Source organism: Hermetia illucens, chromosome 1 (assembly GCF_905115235.1).
Source record: "Hermetia illucens chromosome 1, iHerIll2.2.curated.20191125, whole genome shotgun sequence".
Lineage (NCBI taxonomy): Eukaryota > Metazoa > Arthropoda > Insecta > Diptera > Stratiomyidae > Hermetia > Hermetia illucens.
In genome coordinates, this window is record NC_051849.1 from 162,486,322 (window position 1) to 162,511,041 (window position 24,720).

Genomic DNA, 24,720 nt, shown 5'->3' on the forward strand with positions numbered 1-24,720 from the left:
AATCTGAAAAAATCATGAAGCTGCCTCAGTGCGGTGTCCAGAGCTTTTGCGAAAATTTACTAAAAAACTCCCTGAAGTTTATCCGCTTACAGTTTGCAGTAATATAGACTATAGTGTCAAACATAATATCTGCAACTCAAAATACTAAATATCAATATGGCATTAAAGTGAGTAGTTCGAAATGCTAAATATATTTATACATTACGCGCTACGTACAAATGGGACAGTTCTGCATCCAAATATACTTACATAAGAAACAAACAAAACCTTTCATACCTGAAGCGTCTGGCTTCCGGTTTCCCGACTTGTTTGAATTTACTAACTGTGCTAACCTCGTAAGATAAGCTTTCTCCAGTCGCAATTAGCTTTTGAGCTACAGTGAAATTTGGAAACTGGGCAAGCAACACCAAGTAACCACTTCAGTCACGCCGCTGCTAAGGTAGAGGTGAAGCAGCGTCTGCTGAGTTGCCTCCCCCTGAACGAAATCAAAAAGTATCTACTGTTATGAAAATTTGATTGCTAGCCCAGACTCGTTCAAATCCTTAAACAAAACTGCCTATTAGATAGATTATGGTTGTAACTCATTAAGTTGTTAAGTGCAGTGATATCAAACTAACTGGGTTGGATGCTATGTGGATACTATGACCGATTTTCAAATAGTATGCATGTTTATTTTTCTGAACTGCTCTGAGTTTCTCCTAATTAAAGTGGACCGACTTAATTGTACTGTAGTAGAACTATTAAAAAAGCTTATCTTACATTTATTAGGTTGTTGCAAATGAAATCGCCGTTTTTGTACTAAAATTTTAAGCGATTGTAAAGCTTACAAAAATTTATTTATTTAATGAAAATAGGTGCCAGTCCATTCAAAACACTTCTCCCAGCGAGATTCAAGAGCATGTATGCCAGTTTCGTAGAAGTCCAACTGTCGGGTGTTGATAAATTCGTCGAAGGCAATTTTGACAGCCTCTTCTAAGTTGTTTTTCCGCCAAAAAATGATCCAAATGCTTAAGAAAGTGGTAGTCAATTAGTGAAGGATCCCGTGAATATGGTGGATGAGGCAGAGTCTCATACTGCAATTCGTTCAACTTTTGAACCGTTGTTCTGGATACATGAGGTCGTGCATTGTCGTGAAGGAGTATCACACCATCTCTGTTGACCAATCTCGGCCGCTGAATACTCAATTTTTGGTGTATTTCCTCGAGTTTGGCACAGTATTTCTGTCTATTTATCGTTTCTCCAGGTGCCAACAAAGAATAGTGGATAACTCCAACTGTAGACCACCAGACAGTCATCATTACTTTCTTCGGATGGAGGCTCGGTTTCGGCATGCGCTTCGGTGGCTCATCAGCATCTAGCCATTGTGCTGATTGGGGACGATTGTCGTATAATATCCACCTTTTATCATATGTCACTATTCTGTGCAAAAAGGGATCGGTTCCGTTGCGGGTGAGTAGAGAACTGTAAATTTCCATTCAAAGCGCCATGATTTGCTCCGTAAGAGCACTCGGAACCCATTTGTCGAGACTTTTCACCTTTCCAAGCTGTTGCAAGTGCCGGGAAATTGTCGAATATTCTACGCCCAGTTTCTCTGCAATGTCCCTCACAGACTGACGTGTGTCGGATTCGACTAGCAAACGCAGCTCGTCAGTCGATGGTCCTGGATGTCCACGTGGCTCACTTTGAAGGTTTACGTCGCCTGATCCGAATTTTTCGAACCACCACCGTGTGGTTCGTTCGGCTACCGTATCAGCTCCAAATGCGCTGTTAATGTTCTTGGTCGCCTCCGCCGTTTTATGACCGAGTTTGAACTCTTACAGAAAAAGTATAGGTTCTTGGCTCTTTTCCATACTTTTTTTCCTTTCTATTCCCTGTTATCCCAAATGGCCAAAACTGAAATGACTCCTTGATTAAATGTAGGAGTATAGTTTTGGTACACCAAAATCGCAACTAACTTCACTTGATTGCTAAAACGGTCATTTCATATGCAACAACCTAATAATTTCATGTGTTCCCTTCCTCCAAGTTGTCAAGATATTGAACTATGTTCTTCTTGCTTCCCTAGCACACTGAAATAAATACCCCACTTTTAAGGTATTTTTCACCCGAACTCATATCAATTGATCCCTCCTGCTCCTCACGACTACTCAAAAGGTCGTGAATAAATAAAAAGCAATTCCATTCCGCTACAATTTCTTTACTCAGCTACCAGGCGCGACTCCTACGTAATAATTAATTTTTCTTAAAAATAGCACCCGTTCCAATTTCATACACTCTTTGTAGTTATTTTCCATTCCAGACTTCCATTTAATTAAACTTTCAGCACGGAAAAAATTGCAAAACAGACCCCTTTCCGCCTCACTAAGCCAGTCGAAATTAAAGAGCATTCTATATTTAAAGAAACCAGCTAGTCTTTGTTACCATATTATTTGACTTTTTCCTCTTTATTTTGGAACGAATTCTGTCTAGCAGGAGTGGTGGTTGTGCTTCTGATTCACTGCCTCAGGCGTCCAGAATGCATTTCTCTATTATGAAGGTTATACACATTTTAATCCAAACCATCTGAACAGTTTGCTAACAGTTTGAAGAGGTCTGCCAGACAGGATCGAGTGTTATTTGCTCATATACTTGCCAAGGCATCCTGTGTGTGAAACCCTTTTAAATTATCAACGACCGGCTACGCCACACAACCACCCCATTCATTGTACCCATAATGGACGAAAGTAAAAGAGGAAGAAGGTACGGGGTGCCAAGTTAGTGTCCCTGTCAGCAGAAAGTTAATTGCTCCTTTTATACGCTGAACTAACCTTGACGAGCTTTAGACTTTGCTTTTATGTTACATGGCATTTCGTGTAGGGGTTGAACTATTTCAAATGCATTATTACAGTCTATGATGCAAATGGGCCGAGCTGCAAGCGGGAATCTATTTTAATCGTGTAAATCTTTAATTCAGTCAATCAAATCCTAGCGAAATTCACAAGCACGTCTAACAAGCTTTTCGACCTCCTACCACCCTTAAGATCATGGTCTTGTCTGGTCTGAGTTATATTCGCGATAAAGAGGCATTCTCAACCTACATCTATCAGCACATATTCACATAAATCCTTCCTTCTTAGTACATCTTGCCTAAAATTCCAGAAAAAAATGGCTATTTACTAATTGAATTAAGTTATTTATTTCAATTTTCCGTTCTCCGCTCCCTAGACGTTTTTTTTCATGAAAAATTCTTGTACATACTGTAAATTTAGCAGGAGCATCTTTTATGCAAATTTATAACAAAATGGTGCACATTTTTCAACAATACCACGAGGCAACAAGCTTCCGGATTGCTTCACTATTCTGTGAAAGCCTTCTCTTACAACCTTTCCCTTGAAATGACTTTACATTGTTTTGACTACGTATACATATGCATCAGACCCTTGTGTTTATTATTATCCCTTTTATACCCCCAACGAATTCTCCCTTACAATTTATGACTCTAGGAAATTTGCATAATATTAGATTTTTGGAGCTTTATTGCAGTCTGTAGTTGTGAAATATTCAATGCCAGGAGGGGGCGTTTTTGTTTTGGAAGCAACGCACACATATGGGTATGCGAGCATAGGTTGGTAGATGAATAATATCATAGTATACGAAGCCTAATAAAAATATTTGATTTTAAATGCTTAGGAGGCATCTAACAAGGACATTTTCATCTTTTTTAGGCATCAACGTCGGAATTACTTAAGTGCCTGGGAATGTTTTTACACGATCGTTGCCGAAAACTAAGAGATTTCCAAGCTGGAGATGCTGTTATGTGGCTCAGAGCTGTAGATAGAAGTCTGCTCCTGCAAGGATGGCAGGTAAGTAATCTTCAAAATAGGGCAAACACTCGAGGCATTTCGAAAGACTAAATGAGAACTTAAGTGAATTATAAACCGGAAGGAAAGTGTGGCGTTCGTTATAAAGCAATCAAAACTAAAAAGGAAAATTTGAGCAAGGATAAAATTTTAAGTAGTGGGAAACGAAAAAGATGGGAGAATAAAAAAACATGAAACGAACCGTACAGCTATAGGCAGTGTGCAGAATCAGATAAACAGTTCACCGACATTCAGCCCATTTGTAGACTTGCAAGGAGAGTTTCACTACTGATAATGGACTCAGTCGCAAATTATCTTTTAGAACTTTTATTTCATTCTCAAAAACTTAGTTAGGTCTTCATGCATTCAAATTCAATTGACTAAGGAACTAAAGCATAATTCAATGGCATTCAACAAATTAAAGGACCTAGAAACAGATACAGATTCCCGCAATATACTTTCCGCACCAAAACTATTAAATCTGCCAGATTTTTTTATAAGAGAGAAAGCATTGACCCACTACTAGCATGTGAGATGTAATTCCACTACAATCATCCTCCTTTAAACTTTTCCATTGTCCAAGTACTTCTAGAAGGGTGACCTGTTTTTAAAGTTTTGTGTAAAACAAAACCGATTGACTGTCTGTCTGTCATACGCACTTTTTTCCAAAACGGCTACAGCGACCCAAACGAAACTTGGTGAACAAATGGGGCCTATGATATTCCACGCATATAATGAGTTTAAAGGGAGCTCCCATTACAAGCAAAGGAGGGATGTAATAAATAAATAAAAGGCCTCGATTAATTCTTTCCGAAACTGATATTATAATAGTTTTGACGTAGACTTCAAAATGCGTAAAGTAGCAAAATGTGCACACTTAAAGTGAGACAGGACTCATTTTCAAAAACTACCCAACCCAAAAATCTGAAAAAAACCAGGTGGAACTTACGCTTCAAAATATGCCCCACTCCCTTATCTGTTCAAATAAACTTACTAATAGTATATAATGAACTTTTAGAAATTGACTGAAAACCCCGCCCTTAATTTCATCCTAGGAGCACTAAATTTCGCACCGCGTCAAAGTTATAACAATTATCAATTTCGTATGCATTCATTGCACCCTAAGCCATGCGAATAAGATGCTGACGTCGTAATTAACGAGAATAATTGACATTCGAGTGAAATATTAAAATTCCATTCATGAAGAATCCACTTCTTCCCAGCAATTTTTAAGGTTTTGTATGAAACAAAACCTTATTAGAATGGTGACGGTGTCTGTCTGTCCGTCTGTCCGTCTGTCTGTCTGTCTGTCTGTCTGTCTGTCTGTCTGTCTGTCTGTCTGTCTGTCACACCCGATTTATTCGGAAACGGCTAGACCGATTGTCACGAAAATTGGTGAGAGTATGTAATCTGGTGATCCCTTTACATGCAGTAAGTGGCGCCATCTTGCGTTAAGTTTAAGGGGGGGCTCTCCGTACATGTGAATGGAGGGTGCAAATTTTTTTTTCACAGAATATAGCCAAGTAGGGTATCAAATGAAAGGTCTCAATTAGTACTTTTCGAATCTGGTTCAATATTTGATATTAGATGAAACATAGGGGAGTAAGGGTTGAAAATATGACCCACAAAAAGTGTAACAGGTCTCGTTCTCAGAACCTATCCAACCGAAAAATCTGGAAAAAATCACAGTGGTGCATCTCTACGAAATCTAGGCCTCAAAATATATCCGGTTCCGATATCTGCACAAATAAAGTTAATAATAGTATATTTCCACATTTTAAAAATTTTGCCGGCACCCCCCCTATGTTCATCCCAGAAATACAAAATTTGGCATGAGTGTAACGAAGAATATAATGCACAGTTTGGTCAAGTTTGAAGAAAATCCAATTATTATTAACAAAGTTATTGGGGGTGAAACTTTACAATTTTTTGTGAATTTCGTGCACTCTACAACCCGCATGACGTCATCATCACATATCAATTCGTCAATACCACAACGAAATGAATTCTTATGAATTGGGTCGCAGACAATTATTTTGTTTGTTTTTTAGTTATTTGTCAACCAGACATGTGTGTATGTAGGTATATAATATATGCGTGCTAATGAACTTTGCGGCTAGTGCCTAATTCAGATAGATATAAGACGTAAATCGGAAATATGGGTACGATAAATTCAAGACCGCCAAGACAAGACAGTTCAGTTCCATCACTCGACCGGGACGGTCGTGTCGCCAGTGTACTGAATTTTATTCTGAATTTTGTCAGTGGACGCAAACCCGCGACAAGTGTGCGCGACTTTTCGATAAGTGTGCGCGACTTTCCGAGTGTAAAAATTTTTGAACGTTTCAAGTGTAGCAATCTTAACTGACGATTAAAGTGCAAAACTTCAGCTACTATAAAGAGTGAAAAGACACTGAATGAGTGAGACTGACGCGGCCGGGTTCACGAAGGTGACCCGGAAGAAGCGAAGAAAGGGTACGGACAGCCCGACTAACACCCAACCACCAGACTCCGACGACGGAACGGAGAACGCGTCGGAAACTACGCTATCGAGCGACTGCGAGTCCGACTCGCAGGCTAGCTCAGACGAGACGGTCCGAAGTGCCGTATCCGTCACTGAGATCCGCGAGTCGGTCGGTCTGCGCAAGCAGAACAAGCTGCTACTGAAGCAGCTTAAAGAGGCTCGCGCTGAGAACCGGCATCTGGCGACCGTCATCAAGTCGCTGGAGGCCACAATCGCCCGAACCTTCGGGACTTCCGGCGCCCCTCCCGCGCCTGCCGCGCCAACAGCGCCTGCCGCGCCAACAGCGACTTCCGAGGTGATGGACACCACCACCGAAGAACCAGCACCGGCACCACTCGCCCTACCATCCGGGTCAAGCCCGGCAGCGTTCCCGTCCCTCGGCGAAACGAGGAAGCGGCAGCCCGCCAGCGTCGAAACCGCAGCAACAACAACAACCGAGGCCAGCCACTGCAGCCCCCGGAAAAAAGGAGGTAAGTCGAAAGATTCCTCCATTAGTAGTAGTCGAAGACGCGGCTACTTTTAAAAATATTAAAACCAATATATCCCGCGCCCTCCCCAACAACTACCTGATAAAGAAATCAGGTGGTTCTCACCAGATCCTCACGAAAACACCTGAGGATTACGCTACCGCCAAGAAGGTGCTCGTGGAGAACAACAATAAGTTCTTCACGTACACCCTCCCATCGGATAAGACGACCAGCCTCATCCTACGAGGCCTCGATTCGACGTTCTCCCCTCAGGAGATCGTCGATGAATTAAAAGCTCAGGGAGTATCAAGCACCCTGAGCGCGAAACCCTTTGCCACCACCTGGGCCAAGACAAATAACGTGAACCTCGACTTGTGGTTGGTCACGTTTGATGCAACCTTCAACGAGGAGCAGCTGCGCGAGGTGAAAGCCGTACAGCACATGATTGTTCGATTCGAACAAATTCAAAATAAGCAAGTGCTGCAGTGCAAGAACTGCCAGCGTATCGGGCACGCGGCAACCAACTGCCACCTCACCTACAGGTGTGTCAAGTGTGACCAACTACACGGCCCTGGCGAATGCGCCAAAACAGTGGAGCAGGCACCGAAGTGTGTCAACTGCGGGGGCAACGACCACCCCGCCAACTACCGCAAGTGCCCACGGTTCATCCAGGTGGTGGCAAGGAGGAACGCACAAAAACGTGCCCCTCCCTCCCGCCCTCTCCCCCCAACTACCTCCCGCCCCGCTGGTCGTCCTATCACGAACCCTGCCTTCACCCGTCCGTCCGTGTCCTTCGCCGACGCCGCACGGAGCGGAACCTCTCCCCGGACTCCCAACCACGTAGTCCAACCCACCACCATATCCAACCCTGACTTCCTCGAGTTCGCCAGGAAATCGCAAGAATTCCTACAAATGTTCAACTCAATGGTCGGTATCTTGACATCCATTAATGGACGTTAAGATAATTGAGTTGAACATCAACTCAATCATCGGCCGTGCCCGCAGACATGAGTTCGAGCTGTTCCTTGGCGAGCACAAACCCGATATAGTTCTCCTATGTGAAACTAGGTTGAACTATAGATACAATCCTTCCTTTCCCAACTTCAACCTCTTCCGGACTGACCGACCTCAGTCCAATCCTCAAGGCCGGGACACCTGTGGCGGAACGGCCGTCCTCATTTCCGACAAATTCCTCGTCACCCAAATTCACCCACCTCCCAACACCTTCAGATCCATGGAAATCTCTCTGGTCTCCTTCGAATCCCAATCAACCTCGGTCTTCGTTGCCTCTGTGTACTGCCCCAACCAATCCCTCGACACCCAAGACTTTCTCCGCATCAAATCCTTCTGCGCGTCCCTACACCGCTCTCCCGGTAAACAATTTGCCATTATCATAGGTGGAGACCTCAACGCCAGACACCCGTCCTGGTTCGATGCACGGTCGAACCACAACGGGGATCAGCTCCACCTGTTCCTCACAACCTCTAATCCAAACATCAACCTTGCCCATTTCAGTCCGGCACTCCCGACCTTCAACAAATCACACTACCATTCTTACCTAGACCACTTCCTGATCAGCAGTAACCTGACGGTCATTCCCAACCCGAACACCTTCCCCTTCCTCGAAACGGTCCCCGGCATCAGCGATCACGATGCCGTAATCCTCAGCATAAAACTCCCGGACAGAGTCATTCGGTCCACCCCATCTTCAGTTCCCGACTTCCAGCGTGCAAACTGGAAACACATCAACCTTGCCCTCAAGTCCAAACTTCAACCTCTCCTACTCCCATCCAACTGTACAGTCCCTAACGAATCCATTGACCTGACAGTTCGTCAATACACCGAAGCAGTTCGGCAAGTATGCGACGAACTGATCCCTTCACGTCCCTTAAATTACCGCAACCTAATCACCCTTCCCGACGATATCCTATCCGACATCAAGTACAAAAAGACCCTCAGGCGGAGATTATTTAGGAATAGATACTCTCCGCAATCCTCTCACCTCCTCACCGAAATCCGCGAATTGGACAAGTCCATTCGCGAACGAATCCTCACCCTATACACCCAATATCTCCACAACCACCTCTCCAACACTGAGCTAAACCCTGGCACATACAGGGAACTCAGAAAAACCTGCCCGCGTTTGGGCAAATCTGTCCAACAAAGCGCGATCCTTCCCCAAAACATCCCACCCACAGAAAAAGTCAAAGTCCTTGCTGACCACTTCCTCCAAGCCCACCACTGCACCCTCCACTTCCGTGAACCAAGTTTCGACAACGAGGTAAACGGAAAGATCTCGCAACTCCTAACCAACCCTTCCTACCTCATTCCCCAACCCACACAAAACCCCTTCAACCATGCTCTCGCCGACCCAGGTCAGCGAGAGAATATCCTCCCCATGCACTTTGTCAGCCCAGACTCGGTCAAGGCGGCCATCGCCGCCTCCAAAAACAAGAAGTCAGTCGGGCTTGACAAAATCCCCTCCATCGTCCTTAAGAAATGTGCCCCAAGCATCGCCCCCATTATGTCCTCCATCATCAATCACTGCCTTATGAATGCCCACTTCCCAACAGATTGGAAGAGTGCTCGAATTGTTCCTATCCCAAAGAAAAACCAAAACCCACTAAATCCCGATAGCTACAGGCCTATCTCAATCCTCTCTTCCTCCGCCAAGATTTTCGAGCGGATCATCAAAGACTCTATCGACGAGCACTGTGACTCCAATCATTCTATCCCACAATTCCAATTCGCAAACCGTCCCAAACATTCAGTCGAGCATGCGCTGCTCGTACTCAAATCGGACGTCCTTCTCGGTCTCAACCGGAACGCTCCGACCATAGCCTGTCTCCTCGACATAAAGAAGGCTTTCGACTCCGTATGGCAATACGGTCTCGCATACAAGCTTTCTGAAATCCTCCAGTTCCATCCGCACCTCTGTAAGCTAATTCTTAGCTTTCTTGATGGGCGGAAATCCCAAGTCCAACTCCGAGAACACCTCTCCTCCCCATATTCTAGCCCGGCTGGCATCCCCCAGGGGTCAGTCCTCTCCGCCACCCTCTTTTCCCTGTTTACCGCAGACCTTCCCAAACCAACTCCACACCCAAATCCAATCCGAATCCTTCAATACGCGGATGATCTCATCCTCTACACCTCCACCAGAAACATCCCTGCCGGTGAAGCACGCCTGAATTCCTATTTGGACGAGCTCTACCGGTACTTCACCCGATGGAAACTATCCCTGAACCCGCAAAAATGCGAATCCATCGTATTCCATGGTACCGCTAAAATGACGCCGAAAATGAGGAACGACATCTCAACCCTATCCCTGAAGATCCACAACGACACCATCCCAACCGTCAAGGAAGTCACCTACCTTGGGGTGACAATTAACTCCCGCCTATCCCACATCCCACATATCACGAAGGCACTGAACCGTGCAACAGGTGCCTTCAAATCCCTCTACCCAATCTTAAAATACACCAGTCCAACTCCTCAGAAAGTCAAGCTGTTTTGCTATAAACAGCTTATCCGTCCCCTCCTCGTTTTCGGCTTCATCTTCTGGTCCGACACTTCCCCTCACCAAATGGAACGAATCCGCCTCAAAGAGCGCAGAATCCTCCGCCATTGTACAAACATCTATAAGAACGAAGACCGCTCCAAATACATCTCCAACCAGATCCTCTACGACTCCTCTCAAACACCCCGCATTGACGCCGTCCTAGCCCGTCATGCCCTCAAATTCCTGGAAAAGTCCAGATCCCACCCAAATCCACTCATCTCCCAGGCCATGCAGATCGAGATCGTCGAAGAGAATCTTCTACGAACTCATCTGTTCCCACAAATCCTCATATCTCTCCAAGCCCGTAACCTTCTTTTTGACCCCGGCGGTAGAGTAATCTTCTACAACGGTAGCTACTCCTCATCCCAGTTTATAAAACCTACCCATCCTTAGCGCCACTCCTAGCTCCCTTTCCTAAACCCCTCCCGCATGCCCCCCATCCCAACCCACATCCTAATTCCTTCCCCGCCCGCCCGCTTTTATAAAAAAGTCAACTAATGGAGGTTTTTTTCGACTTTTCCTCCAAACAACTTTTCAAATATTTTTCAATTATTCTTTAACGATAAGTTAGTTTAAGCCATAGATTTTACCTTAGATTAAGCTAGGCTGTTAAGGTAGTACTTATGTTTATAGGTTAGAATAAAAATTGTTGTTTCTCGAAAAAAAAAAAATTGTTGTTTTGGGTACGATAAATTTAGATACGTGCATATATGTGTACAGCAGGTAATATGCAGTTTGTTTGTTTAGGGTGAGCGTGATATCTATGGCTCTAATATGTACGTATGTCTCGTAGTTTGGAAAAATATGAAGGATTATGTTGGATTTGTAGTTATATACGGACAGAGAAATGTGCGTCTCTTACATAAGATGAACACAAAACCTTTATACCCGAAGCGCGAGCTTCCGGTATCCCGACTTGTTTGTATTTGTTGTAGGTTGTGTTCTTCATCTTCACATTTGTTAATAATGTTGAACTCCGCGTATGAGGCTGATTACTATCAATACAGTGCTTTCCAGATCAAATTATTTGTGTAAATGACTTTCTAAAAAATAGAACACAAATAACATTTTTAACTATGATCACACGGAACCTTCATGTTGTTATCATTTCTCACATAGGGAAACACAGAACCTTTTATACCTACGTCTAGCTTCCGGTTTCCCGTCTTGTTTTTTTGTTTTTAGTGATTCTAGTCTGGTCATTTTGATGTGAATGAGAGAGAGAGAGAGCACAACAATACAATTTTAGCCAATAAAAGGTAATACTCTCCTCAACTTGCTAACAAATAACCTCCTCTGATTGACCATCCCACTTTTTCTATTTACATTAATGGGCAGAACATTGAGAGAATCGAACTTTTTGTATATCTAAGAACCGCTGTTTCTCACCACAGCGGCACTGAACAGATGTTGATACCGTTAAATTTTCGTTCTTTTGCTTAAAAACTGCAACTACTGTTACGTTAATATCAGCATGAAATTGCGGCTATTCCGCCCCTTGTCTCGGTACTACTGGCATATTGGGGCAACTCACGAAAAACTACTGATAGCCCTTATTTTTGCTCGAAAGCCCTAATTTTTCCTTAACACATGTCCACATCCTATTATCAAGTTACCCTGACTTAAAACGCAAATAAATTAAAACCTTCGTCGGCCTACAAGTCAGATGTCCATGGACATCCTGATCCAGATGTGGCGATGGCAGTGGATAGGTGATACATTGAAAGGGCGGCAACTTCATTATGAATTATGTTATTTAATAGGAAATAAAGAAATGTGGAAACTTCTGGGAAATATGTAGGATGAGAAAAAGTACATTGCCAGAAAACGACATCCACGTAGGGGTTTATGGCCATCACACATAACTGAACCCTGACGGGGCCTCCTTCAATGAACTCCACGACGAATTTAAAATTTTCATCGTTTGAAAGCAGGATTATATCCAGTACATTTTTAAGGTTTTGTTTGCAAAAAGTCTTTTTTTTGGCGATGGAAGGTGGAAAGCTTCAAAAGCTACCACACGCTCCTGCCACACGGTTATGTGGGACTCTTACCCACTAAAACCACTTACTTTTCATTCTCCCCACGGGACTCCCATTTAGGATTGCGTCGCGGGGCTGGATCCAAATTTATTCTGCACTCATGTTAATATTCGTGATTCTCTCGCGTTCATTTATTCGGATAACTTCTTCCTGCCTAAGCTTTTTTTTGATGGCTGCAATCACCTTTTCGACTTCCGTCCATATCCCCTCTGCTTTCACCATAAGTTCCATTATATTTTCGGGTGTAATGTGCTCCCCGGTTGTAGCTTCTAATGTAGCCCATTAAGCATCGAATCTAGGGCAATGAAAAAAGACGTGTTCTGCGTCCTCCTATTTGGGCACTTTGGGCAATATGGTGAATCATCACGCCCAAATCGATACAGATATGCTCAGCGGACACGGAGGTGTCCGCTGAAGAATTGAGTTAGGTCGAAATCTACTTCACCGCGGGGTCGGTCGATCCATTTCCGGATATCCCATATGATTTTGTGAGTCCAGCAACCTTTTTCTGATACGTCCCACTTCTCTTGCCATTCCGCGACAGTTTCAATTCGTGCGAACTGTCGCCGACGGGCAGGGGATCCTCTGGGGAGATACGCTCAATCGTAAAGTCGTTGTATTTCTTTCGCCAGAATTTCAATCGAGACCATTCTTGCTATCATGCAAACTGCTTTATTAGATATTATTCTGTAAGCGCAACATGTTCGGGGTACACTTATGCGATACGCAGCTCCAATCTTTCTCTTATTTGCTATATTTTTCAGTGCATCTGCCCAAACTGGGGCTGCATACAGTAGGATCGAACTGACCACCTTCGAAATAAGGAATCGACGGCTCGGCCTTGGGCCAACTATATTTGGTAGCATTCTCTCAACCAATGCTCCGATGTTATATGCCTTCGTTGCTACACCCTCCACATGCAATCTGAAGTTTAACTCCTGCTCAATCATTACGCCTAAGTACTTAAGCGCAGGCCTGCAATGAATTGTTTGCGTTCCAACTTTGATCTTCATGGAAGTGCACTTTCTCGGCTTAGTAATTAGTACTACTTCCGTCTTATGCTCTGCGAGTTGTAGACCAGCATTCTCTAACCAGGATTTAATTTCATAGACTACTTAATTTGCATAAAGCTCAACTTCTTCGAGAAAGCGTGCAACAACCGTCACACCAATATCGTCCGCGAAACTAATGGAGGCCACACCCGTAGGAAAGTCTAGCGTCAGTACTCCGTTATACATAATAATCCCCAAGAGTGGCCCTAGGACAGACCCTTGTGGAATTCCGCATGTCGTTTGGTATGATTTCATTCCTTCACCTGATTCGCAGCACAAAATCCTATCGACCAGGAAGTCGGCAACCATATGCACCAGGTACTTCGCCACGCCTAAGTTGATTAGGAACTCAAATATCTTGCTCCATCTTGCGTAATTGAAGGCGTTCTTCACATTAAGTGTAATCACTGCACGACATTTGCTCTCGTCAAGCGCGGTCTTAGCTGTGTTAGCTACTAGGGCAACTGCATCCGTTGTAGACCTCCTCTTTCGAAAACCGAAATGATTTTCGGAGAGATCGCTATCCTTTTCGGCAATTGGAAGTAATCTGTTATAGATTACTCGTTCGAATAGTTTGCCACTATTATTTAGAAGGCATATCGGCCTGTAGGACGAATCTTCCCCCAAAGGTTTGTTTGGCTTGGGGATTAGTATTAATTTCTGTTTCCTCCATTGTGTAGGAAATGCTCCTTCTTTAAGGCATGTTGTGAACGCCTCGGCAAACATATTTGGAGCTATTTTTACTGCTGCCTTGAGAGCTTTATTGGGGATGTTATCCAAGTCATGGGCTTTATTTCCAACAATTTTATCTGCAGCTGAAAGGACCTCCTTTTCACTTACCATGTGAACATCGGTACTCACATTCTGTGGGAAAAGATCCGTTACTATTTCATTAAGCAGAGCAGGGCAAAAAATCGGTGGGGAGTGTTTGCCTTTGACTTTCGATATTACTGTTTTATAAGCGCCACCCCAGGGTTCGTGTCAGCTTCCTTACACAGTCGCTTAAAATGTTCGCTTTTACTTTTTATTATGGCCACATGTAATTTCTTCCGTTTTTGTACTCTCCATGTAACTGCTCGTATCCAGATCGGTTTCTACTTCGCTGACTGCACCTTCTGGCCTTGAGGCAGGCCTTGCGACATTCTCCGATTTTAGAGTTCCGCCAAAAGTTCGGAACTCACTTTTGGAAAACAACATACCCTGGTATGGAAGCGTCACATGCTCGCCGCAACTTTCCGCCGATCTGCAAAGCTTTATCCTCTGCGCTTCCTTCGAAAATCTCCTCGTCAAACTTATTAGCTGCCCATCTTTCAGCTCTTTCCCGAGACTATTTCATTCGTGTACCATGAATGATTTCAAAAATGTTGGCCTGGTGGTCGCTATGCGTATATTCTTCACTGACATCCCACTGGAGATCTTTCGCTAAAACATCACTAACAAAAGTGACATCTATCACGGACCCTATTTCTCTCTTTCGGAAAGTGTTCACGCATCCAGTGTTAGCAACTTCAAGATTCGGATGAGAAAGAGCTTCGAGTAATATACGTCCTTTGTCTGTCTGTCACACGCACTTTTCTCAGAAACGGCTACACCGATTGACACGGAATTTAGTGAGAAGGTGGGAATTGTGAACGTCCAGACATGCAGTGAGTGATATCCTTCTACGTTGAGATTTAGGGGGGGTCCCCATACATATAAAAGGGGGTTACAAAAAATTTTTTCACCGAATATTGCCATGTGGGGTATCAAATGATTAGTGCTTTTCGAGGCCGGTCTTAGTTTTGAGATTTGTTAGAAAGGCGGGGTGTAGGAGGGGTGGAAAGTGATGATTTCTTTAACGGACCCATTCTCAGAAACTACCCACCCGAAAAATCTGAAAAAATTCATGAAGTTGCCTCTATATTGTGCGCAGACCTCAAAATAGTCTCCATATCGATATCTGCTCAAATTAAGTTAGCAATAGTATATTTCCATATTTTTGGGGAAATTGAGTAAAACCCCCCTTAAGTTTATCCAAGTTGGTAGTAGTATAAAATATAGTATGAAGCATTATATCTCCAGGTTTGATGAAAATCATACCATTAGTAACAAAGTTACAGTAGCTCAAAGTTGACTTTACCGTGTAAATTTACTAAATATCAATATCACACTAAAGTGGGTGCATATACATAACGGGCTACCTACAAATGGGATGGTTCTACACTCAAATATACTCACGGAAGAAAACCTTTTATACCTGAAGCGCCCAGCTTCCGATTTCTCGACTTGTTGTTGCTACCCTTGTGTGTAACTCTACTCTCGCGATTTGCGAATTTGAAATTAGTATTAAATTCAAAGTATAGCAGACCCACTACTTTCGCTGTCGCCTTTACTATTCCACAGATTTTGAAGAGCGCTCCTCCATCCACCACCAGGTTTGCTTTTACTTTACGAAGGAGTAGGTTTATCAAGTTATACATACTGAGGTTATTATCAGCGGTACTCGTCTTCAATATACACCATAGTTAGGTTACTTTACTTCGTTAAAGTTCTAGGAAAACATGCGGAATTCGCCTTGGCATTATAGATGCCTTCTTCTTATCCTCTCTCGTCTGTATGCTGATAAGAATGTGGTAATCAGTTAATTACCCTTTATATATCTCTCCAAGGCTCTTGAATGAACACTACCCTCATACAGTGCATGCAATACCATGTAAGCGACGGCAGTTCAGGTAAATTTAAATCACTCTGCAAAATGCTTCATTTCGATTAAGGGACGCTTATTAGATTCAATACTAGCGGCTGCCAGGATTAAAGTTTCTATTCTTATTCACGGGCGAACTTAGCAGAAATGGAACAGTCCAGGCTGCTAATGGAGGGATACAAACCCAAGATTTCGCAGGATTGTTTATACTTCACCAAGGAGAGCCTTAGGATCACAGTGAGAATACTGACGAGTCACCGTAGACTAAATCACCACTTAAGGAAGCTAGCGATATCTGCGTTCAATGTTTGCAGGTTCTGTAGGGAGCTGGATAAAACCTCCATACATATTCTGATCTAGAATTAGGAAGCATCCCAAAATTAAGTTAGTTTTCTTTTCCTTCACAACAGACAAAACCAGTCATCCCAAACCGAAAAATAAAAATCCGTATTTCAAGTTAATTTTTTGATTCAAGCTTATAATATGCCTAAACGATTGTTGGCTGTTAAGTTGTGCGTTTTTTCCTTTCTAGTCTTCCGACAACAAAGACTTTATTCCCTATTTGCTGAAGAACCCCCTCATTTGTATGTAGTGTAGCGGGCGCTAATGCCTCTAAAATGTACGCGAAACTCAAAGAATCAGCCTCCTCACACTAGCTAGAATGCTATCTAAACCTCGACTGTCATCACTTCAACGTTTCTTTATTCGATTTGTTTAGATTAGTTTGTGACCTTTGGATTTCGATGTAAGTGCCTTTTTGATAATTATATTTGCTATCATGAAATACGGAACATATTCTGGTCAACCAATAATTTCATTGATATTTTTTTAATCTATTTATTTATTTATTTAATTAACGGACAACAAACGGAGAAAATTCCAATTCGTTACATTTGTCCAATACGGGTAAGAGCCCTTTTCTCTCGGAACTATTAATAGTTCCTTGAACTTTTCCATCCTAAAAATACTAGATGCAATGCCTAATGAAGGGTAATTTGGAAGTGGAGTTATGAAGTTTCAAGTATAAATGAACCCACTAATATGAGAATGTAATCAACCTAGTGGAGCATATCAAATAGCTTCTAAATAAAATTTCTTTAATCGCAGTAACTTAAGGGACGGCAACAAAGCAAAAGTTGTGTTCATTTCCATTTTTATTGCAATACTTTCGATTTATAACTCTTTTTATCTAGCAAGTTAGTTCTACTTCTTTCAAGGTTATTGACTTTAGTTTGTACCCAGGCCATCAATCCTAGAATAACTTTTTTATATTGTGGCACAAAAGTAACCCAAAAAACTAGCCCAAGACTACATATGAGCAAAAAATTCACATTCACAAGGCCTCCTCACTTTATAAGAACTGATAAAAACTACATTGAAAAATCTTCACTGGTGGAAATAGCAATCGCTATTGCCTCGAATCAACGAAGGCAGCCTCATCAAAAATTTATCGGACTTGTGGATCTTTTTTTATTGGATTGCTACACACTTACCCGTTTGGTTATGTCCTGTAATATATCGAATCATGATGGCAATTTGGTAGACTCTCGATTGAAGTAAACAGGACTTTTTGCAGCATCTACTTAAATACATTAAAATGGAATCCTTGAACATAACTGCAGACGCCTCCAACGCCAACATGGAAAAATTTCCACCATAACTTTTTTGCAAGGAATTGATTTTCAACCCTTTCTCCTGGCAAAATATGTATGTCCATCTTATTTATTCCTTCGCATTCCCATGAAGGGTGTGAATGTCCCCGCTACCATTTCTTGGCAAAGCGCACAAGAACTGGAAAAATAATATGTATATGGAGCATCGAACATCAGACACCTTCTACGTCCTTGGAACGAAAGATTTCAGCATAAAAAACGAAAATTGTGTTATCCCTTCAGGCTCTAAAGCCCGCCGCATTAATCTATGTCGATGAGGTCAGAAAGCATCCATAGAAGAAAAAGGAGCTGAGATGGCAAGGGTGTAAAGTGAAAGTAGTGTTCAGGATGACAAATCTCAGCAATCAATTTTTCCGTAACCTAATTTGCACTGGGGGAAAATTAAATGTTTTCCATTTGGGAATTCAGACTTTTTTAATTAAAAGTTGAAATGAGACTGTTTTATCTAATCAGTTGGCAACATGAAACTCTCCTCATTACGTTCAAATCTAATGAATGGAGAGAATGTAAACACTTGATATTGCATAATTCGATGTACCCTGTAACGAAAATCCTTAGAGGCCCGGGTAGATAATGAATCCGGTCTTGCTCAAGTAAGATTAGTACCTCAGGATTAATGACGAATTAAAATCATTATTGGTTTAATCTGCAGTGCTTATTTTATTTAGGGGAAAGTGAAGCTCTCATGATTAGTGCGCAAGGAAATCCCGGTTTCTATTTTTTTTATTTCATCTTTTTTTCTTGTTGATGATGATGGAATTCGCAATAGAAATTATGACATTTTCTTTATTTATTTAATTAGATACTCTTTGAATACCCAAAATACGCAACTGATAAGGATATCGCTATTGCGATACTTAGAAATCACGAAATATTGCTTGTATATGTAGCCTATGAGATCCCAACAAACTCCAACTCCAAAATTCATCCCTAAGCAATCCTCTAGGAGAAATACGTGGTCTTTAGCTTCATACATTGACAGATGAAAGATTAAAAAATTAAAAAAGTGAAATAGCAAACCAAAACTCCCAAAAATACAGAGTAACAAACTAAGATGGAGATTCTGGAACATAATTTGAGTTGTTGTAAAATTAAAGGCGAGTCGAACAACAAGAAACAGAAAGAAAGCACGCCAATATTATTCTTTATTATATGCTACGTTTATTGTCTGTGACGTATCATTGGAGTACGCTGTCCTGAAAATATTTCAAACGAAGAACCTGGTCGGTGCACAGGTCTGATAACCGTACGTCATATGATCTGAAGACGGAAATGACAATGGATAGGTCACACATTAATGAAGGGCGTCAATTCCATAACTGGCTATGAAATGCGGCGAAACCCACTCCTCCAAGATGGCCCACGAGAGGGTTGCTCCAAGAGCATTTAGCGCAGAGCAGTAAACGAGGAGTGCGGACATCTCGGGAGGCCCTGGGGGGATTTGAAGTCCATTTCAGCAAACCTCGAAAGATGGCTGCTGTAGACTATAGGAAACAGGATAACTTTAATTTCGATCTATACATTCTCCGATTTGAGCGACAATTCCGGTAATGTAAGCTGGATATTCTGCGAAAAGGAAAATTAAGTGGTGGGATTCCGAGAAGTACTCCTCTCCTTCTTGCGCCACCGTGCATCTTTACTCTAGAAAGTGAATCTGATAGTAGACGTGAATCTGATGTTGGACGACTATGCCCAAGGCACGGTCTTATCAATAGGTGCTTTCTGTAAGAAGCTTGATTGCGAAGTTTCGGTCCGGATCAAGGAGCATCACAATGGTGCAGTGCTATGCGTTCATGGAAGCTTCCGATCTAGAGAAGAAGGGATCCCTCTGTAAGCGACTACACGCAGTTCAGAGCAGGTTTCCTAAGGGTGAAATTGTGATCCTGATAAGTGCTTCGAGTACCAACATGGGCTCTCAAAGCACCATGCTCAGGGATGTGATAATAACGCATGGTTTTGGTGACTATGAGGATCGCTAATGGTAGTCTTTGAATGAAGCCACCGGCCTTAACGGGATCGACGCGGCACTGTTCCTTATAACCCCTGCAGTCTCTGCAAAGTTGCTATTTCCACTCATTTGTAAATTCTAAGAATTTGAGTTCTTTTCGAGTGAATGAAAGAAGGGGATGGCCATTAAGATTCCGAAGAAAAGCACCCCTCTTGAACGCGACAATTTACTTGCTCCATGGCGTCCCAAAGGTGGCAGCTAAAACAATTCTGCAACGCATTAAAATACAGTTCGAAAGCTTAGAAAGTGGAGAGCTGGATGGCTTCCGTTCTGGATTCTCCTCTACCAACCGTGTCAACACATTGTGGATAACTCTAAAACAGTGCCCGAAGTTACGATCCTCGCGTCATATATCTATGGTGCTCTATGCAGGAGGGTACTAGCTATTATCAGACCACATAATAATAATAATCGTTAGCGTAACAATCCAATTGCATGAAGGCCTTGAAGTGTATTAGATCACTTCATTCAAGACCATAACGATACACTACAGGAGTATAGTACCCTGTAGAAGGCATTATGGTCAGTATTGGGGTCGTCCGAGATTATTAATCACGATACAAATCCCACTGCCACCAGTGAGATTGGAACCGCAACCTTCCGTACGCCTTGTGCTCTAACCACTCAGCTATCCGGACACAGACCACATATGATTTTGATAAAATTTATAAAAAAATTTGAGTCCGGAGTGGAGTCTGTTAGGGTTGCATTTTATTATCAAATCCCTTTTCTTCTAGTTAACGATGAAGTCCTTCATGCTGCCTTAATTAGAGGACGTGGAGGAATTCAATAGATGATGTCATCTTTCCTCAAACACTGATGAGATGACGTTAATGACAGCTGCTTGCTTTTTCACTGAGTCAACGAGGTTGACCAGATGGCTCTGAATTTGGAGAAGATGACAGGCACAACCGGATTGAAAATAAATACCAACAAAATCAAGCTCCTCAAAACAAGCAAGTTGAAAAGTATTTCCTTCCTTTGCCAAAACTGCATTATTGAAAATGACCATATACTATTATTTCTAGGCTAATTGTTCCCTACATCAGTGTGCGCTCTGCACTTCCATGGTCTTATATAATCTACTTTTTTCAACCTCAACAAACCTTTGCAAATGGAGAGTGTAGTTTAGTTTGTGTAGATTTACCATATAAGCGCTTGCAGCAATCCGATCGAGTGTCGGTTTTTGACACAAATCAAAGAGAATTTGCTTGCCCACTTAGGAAACGCTAACGCACATCAAGATTGTTGTGCCAGTACTTTTCCTTTATTTTATTTTTACTCCATTGAAAAGTACAGGGCATACAAGCAACTTCTTCCTACGTATAATACTTCGTCCCCCGATTTTATTTTCAATGAGAATATGCTCCAGTTCATGATCACGAAACTTGAGCGATGCAGTAGAAGCTTACAGCAGCGAGACAAACCCAAAAAACAAACAAAAACATCCTTGATGACCAGAACTCGAACTCAAGGCAACCAGATCGAGAAGCTGACAATCAACTAACTCAATCACCTCACTGTCAAATTAAATATTCTGTTATTTTCTCAGCCGAAAATATGTTGTTAGTGACAAAACACATATACCTTGCTACCGTGTATGATTGTCAGCATAAATGCATTTAGCAAATTTTCGTCAGAACTTTTCAGGGCAGGCGCTACTAAGAAAATCCTGTGAAGTTCTGACAACAGAAACGAAATTTACTTGTTTCTTGAATATTAAATAAATGATTTCGTGATCATCGATCCAAAATCTACAAATTATTGAGTGAATTCGAAGCAGAGAACTCTTTTATTTGCTTTCTGAAACTCCATAAGAGTACCGTCAGCCACAAAGCATCGTTTATTATATATAGAGGTTTAGTGTCCTCCTTCCAAAATATTCGAAGTTCTCTATTGTTATGTATCTGGTATATGATACGACCGACGCATAATCATTGATTTTGATTCTTAACCGCTTCATTTCTTGTTTTGATGAAATAATTTTACATTAAGAGGCTCCTTCAAAAAGTTCCAAGATCTATGCAAAGATCGCATAATCCAAGTTCTAACGACATAGTCCACTTTTCATTACCAGGTTTATTGCCCTTTGCTCAATTCATCAATTGCAATATTCCTGATTACCGGATAAGTTGATATGAGCGACCACAACCATTTCCCGTCAACCAGATTATGGTTTGCGAGAAATGTTCCCTACCGGTTATCCGGTGCGCCATGCCTCTATCCCCTATCCGAAGATGCAACCCCTGGAGAACCATCACTTAGTGCAGTAATTATAGAGCTACTGAGTACCATCTGTAAGATATTATCCGCTTTCTTACTAGGCCTAGAGTGAAAGAGTCTTCACTTCAGGCAATTTAAGAATGGGTCAGATTTTCTCTCCAAGGCAGTTTATGGAAAAACTGTTGGAATATGGGCTTCTATTGTACCATACATCATACATACATCGACTTTAAAGCTGCCGGTGATAGTATAGCCAAGAAAAACTTCGCACCTATGAGAAAATTCGGAGCCCTAACAACGTTAATAAGACTGACTAGGCTAACCCTATAATTGTGTAAGGTCAAATAAAGGCTATAGGATCATACTAAAGATCTTTCAAGGTGTAAGACAGGGGGATGCTCTATCATACATTTTTCACAATTCGACCTAGAAAAAGTGCTCGTTTCTGAGGTCCCTATTGAAGGCATTATCTTCTCAAATCCACCTCCGGCTGACCTATGCTGACGATATTGACAGGATGAGATAGACATTTCGAGCTGTACAACCGAGCAGAATTGTATCATCTTCGCTTTCCATTAATGAACGCAAGACGAAATGTCAAAAACTGAAAAAGAAACACTGGTCATTTGAAAACAATAAAAATGAAGAGTCCAACTTTGAAGGCTTTTAACATTTTTCATACCTTGGGTCGAAAATTGCAACTGATAGCAATTGCGATGACGAAATAAGCACATGATTGTTGGAAACTAACAGAGCCTCTTTTAACTTACAAAGTTCTTACTGTCCCATCTTGCCAGCTTTCATGTACTCGTCGGAAGATTGGGTCCTTAGGAACAAACTTGTGAGCTCGTAGCAGCGTTTGGGCGCCAATAAATCTATGACCAATGTCTCGACCGTTTGTTTGTGAAGAAATTCCGGCTGTATAGGCTATGGTGAGCAGGTCATCCAATCCATATGTGTGGAAATGATGAAAAAAGATGCGGAAGAATCTGCCTTAACTGAAGTAATGGAGCATGCCAGAACGCCAGGCAACTACTGGGAATATCGGATGGATAGACCTTAACAAAGAACTGAGATATTGAGAGATCATTTTCAAGACAGGCCTAGAGCGAACATCGGCAGTTGCGCCTTTGATAATGATAATAATTCCCTAAACGGGGTATAATGCGGGCCATAGTTTTCGGTTTCATAGAATGTGCTTCAGCTCCCTCCAGGACTTCGTCGAGTGGCACTGACTTGGGTGCTACATTGGACAGAAGCATACAACGGACGAGGAATACAAGTTGGTCGACGCCTTCAATGATCTGTTCATTGATGTATTATAGATAGGAAGAATGCGATAACCAACCAAATTGGGATCCTTGGTTTTGTTGGCGTTTATCTTCAGCCCGACGCTTCTTGCCTCCCCAATGAGAGAGCAAGCAGATGTCATGTCGTCAACGTAGTCAAGGTATTTGGGGCTTCAAATTCCTCTGGGACTTTGCCTCCATGCCACATCTCGTATTTTGCACCGTCACATGCTGCTCTGATAATAACTATCAGAATTCCCCCTCGACACAAAGCACTCCACTCCCGCTAATGCTGTCGAAAAACTTCTCGAAATCAATAAAGAGTAGGTGAAAACATGGAAAACTAGTAATGTAACCCGCACTTCCGCTTTATGGGTACCCTCCTACATTTCTTTAGCAGCTAAAACCAGACAATTTAGACGGGACGGTCTTCCGTCTTACCTAATAAATCTAGCTCATTTTGGGAAGGGGTGGTGACTTCTAATGATTCCCAAAGGCCACTGCCACCACTCTACCTTCCTCTGAAATTATTATACATTTAAATAATTTTACCAAACACCTTGGAGAGAATAATTGAAAAAGGATTCGTATACCTTTCCCCTTTTATCGAATTTCGTTTTCTGTATCCCTGAACATTTATTCCCACTCCCTGCCATATTGAAATGTATGACATAAAATTTCAATTAAAAGAGTAAATCAATACAAATCCAGAAAAAGTATTTTCCGCCATCTAAAGCTATGCAGGAGTCATTAGACAATGAATTTCTCGTCTGTCCTTAAAGACCGTCGAAAGCATTCCCCAGAGGGTGTGCTCAACGAAGATTTAATTCCATTGTTCTTCGGCCTCGTGTGTGTGTATGACTGTGTAAGTACTTACAAGGGTTATTTCCCACGTGTAAAATATCCACTCGTGTAAGTAATTTTCTATATTGATAGATGTGCCCATTGGCGACTACCATATTGAAAGCACGGAGCCTATTAAAGACATGGCAATCGATAAACAAAAGCATCTATTTTTAGGTGGTGGTGGCAGTCTTGATGGTGTTTCACCCTCTTTCCTACTAACTTCGTATCACATGTGATTACAAGTGGTACAAGTGGCACTTATTTTACAATTTAAGACATTTACAATTACGTATGCGTTACGGTGGGGGTGAGAGCCTTCAGGAATGACTCACCATGCACGTGTTTTGTGGAGTAGATCCACACATAATAAAAATTTTTAGTAGAAGAGTGTGAATGTTTCTTATTCCCTAACTAATACCTGGACTTTTACCTGCTGCAGCCAAGTATAAACAACAACTTCTAACACAAAGCAGAGTTGAAGTCCTTCCGCATTTTTTGCAAGATGCAATTACCAC

General features: G+C 42.1%; 1 protein-coding gene across 2 annotated transcripts in view; it reads left to right on the forward strand.

Annotated features, from left to right (window-relative positions):
- The window catches only part of LOC119656135 (cyclin-dependent kinase 5 activator 1), a 140,584-nt gene that overhangs the window by 90,365 nt on the left and 25,499 nt on the right, over positions 1-24,720 (forward strand). For both annotated transcript variants that reach the window (XR_005250005.1, XM_038062469.1), the window contains exon 2: positions 3,705-3,842. Coding sequence is in view for 1 of the 2 variants with exons in the window: in XM_038062469.1 (XP_037918397.1) it covers positions 3,705-3,842 (138 nt within the window). In the remaining variant the exon portion in view is untranslated. The remainder of the gene's footprint in view (positions 1-3,704; positions 3,843-24,720) is intronic.